Source organism: Tupaia chinensis, unplaced genomic scaffold (genome assembly GCF_000334495.1).
Source record: "Tupaia chinensis unplaced genomic scaffold, TupChi_1.0 Scaffold149090_1, whole genome shotgun sequence".
In the NCBI taxonomy this organism is placed as follows: Eukaryota; Metazoa; Chordata; class Mammalia; order Scandentia; family Tupaiidae; genus Tupaia; species Tupaia belangeri.
The window spans coordinates 1,297,127-1,299,057 of record NW_006208936.1 but is presented as its reverse complement, the minus strand read 5'-3'; the positions used below and the strand labels follow the sequence as shown (position 1 = coordinate 1,299,057).

General features: G+C 37.8%; 1 protein-coding gene across 1 annotated transcript in view; it reads left to right on the top strand.

Annotated features, from left to right (window-relative positions):
• ST6GAL2 (ST6 beta-galactoside alpha-2,6-sialyltransferase 2) overlaps positions 1 to 1,931 on the top strand; it is a 95,168-nt gene that overhangs the window by 64,263 nt on the left and 28,974 nt on the right. The window contains exon 4 of the mRNA XM_027769243.1: positions 995 to 1,092. Coding sequence (XP_027625044.1) covers positions 995 to 1,092 — 98 coding nt within the window. The remainder of the gene's footprint in view (positions 1 to 994; positions 1,093 to 1,931) is intronic.

The following is a 1,931-nucleotide window of genomic DNA, read 5'->3' as shown; positions in this document are numbered from 1 at the left end:
TTGTCTCCCTTCCCTTTTTTTTTTTCACTTACCTTTTTTTTTTTTTTTACATTATTTATTATTTGTTTTTTTGTATATACTTTCAATCATATTGTATGGCTTACAATGATACCATTTCGATATGTGCACATTTCTCCCCAGGCCCGTTGATCAAAATATCTTCAACAGATAACACCACACCTCCCCATCCCGTCAATGCTCTACCTCTGTATCCCTTCTCCAAACATCCTTCGTTAGGCCCCACTCCTAAGTCATGGAACCAACCCAAATGCCCCCGTATGGAGGAATGGATTGAAAAACTGTGGCACATATACTCTATGGAATACTACTCAGCCATAAAAACCAACAGAACCCTGGCTTTCGACAGAAAGTGGAAGAATATGGAAGATGTACTGCTGAGTGAGGCAAGTCAGGCTATGAAGGAGAGACATTGTATGTCCCCACTTAACATATACTGTATGGTCTGCATTCTATGAATGAATCTTCCATTTTGAAAACTCTCATTATTGACCTCCAGGTGGCATGGTGGTTAAGGTGCTAGATTCCCACATGACTGACAGTGGTTCGAGCCCAGGACCTGGCAGCCTGAAAAATCACACCAGGTTGCATGTACACATGTGCACAAAATCCCTAGAGGAAAACAGAAGGGAAGGGATTGTGGTGTGTCCATCCCCCCCCGGGGCTGATTTCCCACTTTCCCTCTACTGTCTCTCTCTGGCAAGTGCAGTCATCCTATTGCAAAAACAACAAAATTCACTGTCTGCAGGGTATGTAAAGTGAAGAACAATGTAAAAAGTATGCCTATATAGCTCTCCATGTTGATTTGCCCACCAGCCAAGATCTTACTCAAAATAGTCTGAAAAATATACATATGGATGTCTTTATTGGCAGTATCTAATTACCTTCAGGTGTGGAAAGATTGCTTCAACATTTTCCCCAAGATTATGTGATTCTACAGAGAACAAAAGTAAGCTTGTCACTTATGTGTCCTTAGATTCTCATGATGCAGTTTTGAGATTTAACTCTGCTCCTACACGTGGTTATGAGAAAGATGTTGGAAATAAAACCACCATGCGCATCATTAATTCTCAGGTAAGATGGACAGGGTGTTTTCGCAGAAGTACACGCTGTAGGTAAATCGCTGAACTAGACGAGATCAGAGGAATGACCTCATTATCATGACCATGGTCCTTGCTGACTTCTATGGGTCTTGTAATTATCGAGAGTTAATGAAGATGAATACAGAGAAGCAGTAATTTATGTGTAATATGAATAAGAGTAAATGAGTAAATAAGATCAAAAAGAAAAATCAGTAAATGTAGAAATGTATAGAGAGAAATATATATATTTATAACTTACCATGTAGCATTTTACAAACTGAGGCAAAAGCAGGTAAACTTAGAAGAGATTATGGGAATATGAAAAGCAGGGGGCGGAGGGGAGAAAAGTAAAGATAAGGAAACCTGAGGGCCTGCCGGTCGTCTTTGAAACTTCATTCTATTCTTTGGAAATTTAAAAATTGAAAAGGAATTGCTAAAGTAAAAGTGAAAATACCTTTTCTGTTCATGTTCTTAATAATCCTTCTTAGATACTAGAAACAGTGCAGGAGGAGGGTGGGAAGTGGGGGAGGGCTAGAAGAAGGGAATTAACGGGGAAAGAAAAAAGCAAAATGTTTAAGGGACACAAAAATGGAAAATTATCTGTTGATGATCATGTGTATGATAATATCTTTAACTGGAGTAATATGTAGGGTATTCATGCTGGGAAAATTCATTTTGCATGCTGTAATGATATACGGTGATTGAATATATAAAAAAAAAACCATAAAATATATGTAAAAAATAAGAATACCTTCCGAATTTATAGTCAAATTATTCTTAGAACAAACCACAATAATTTCTAGAGTTTCAAAGATATGTAGGGCAAAATGA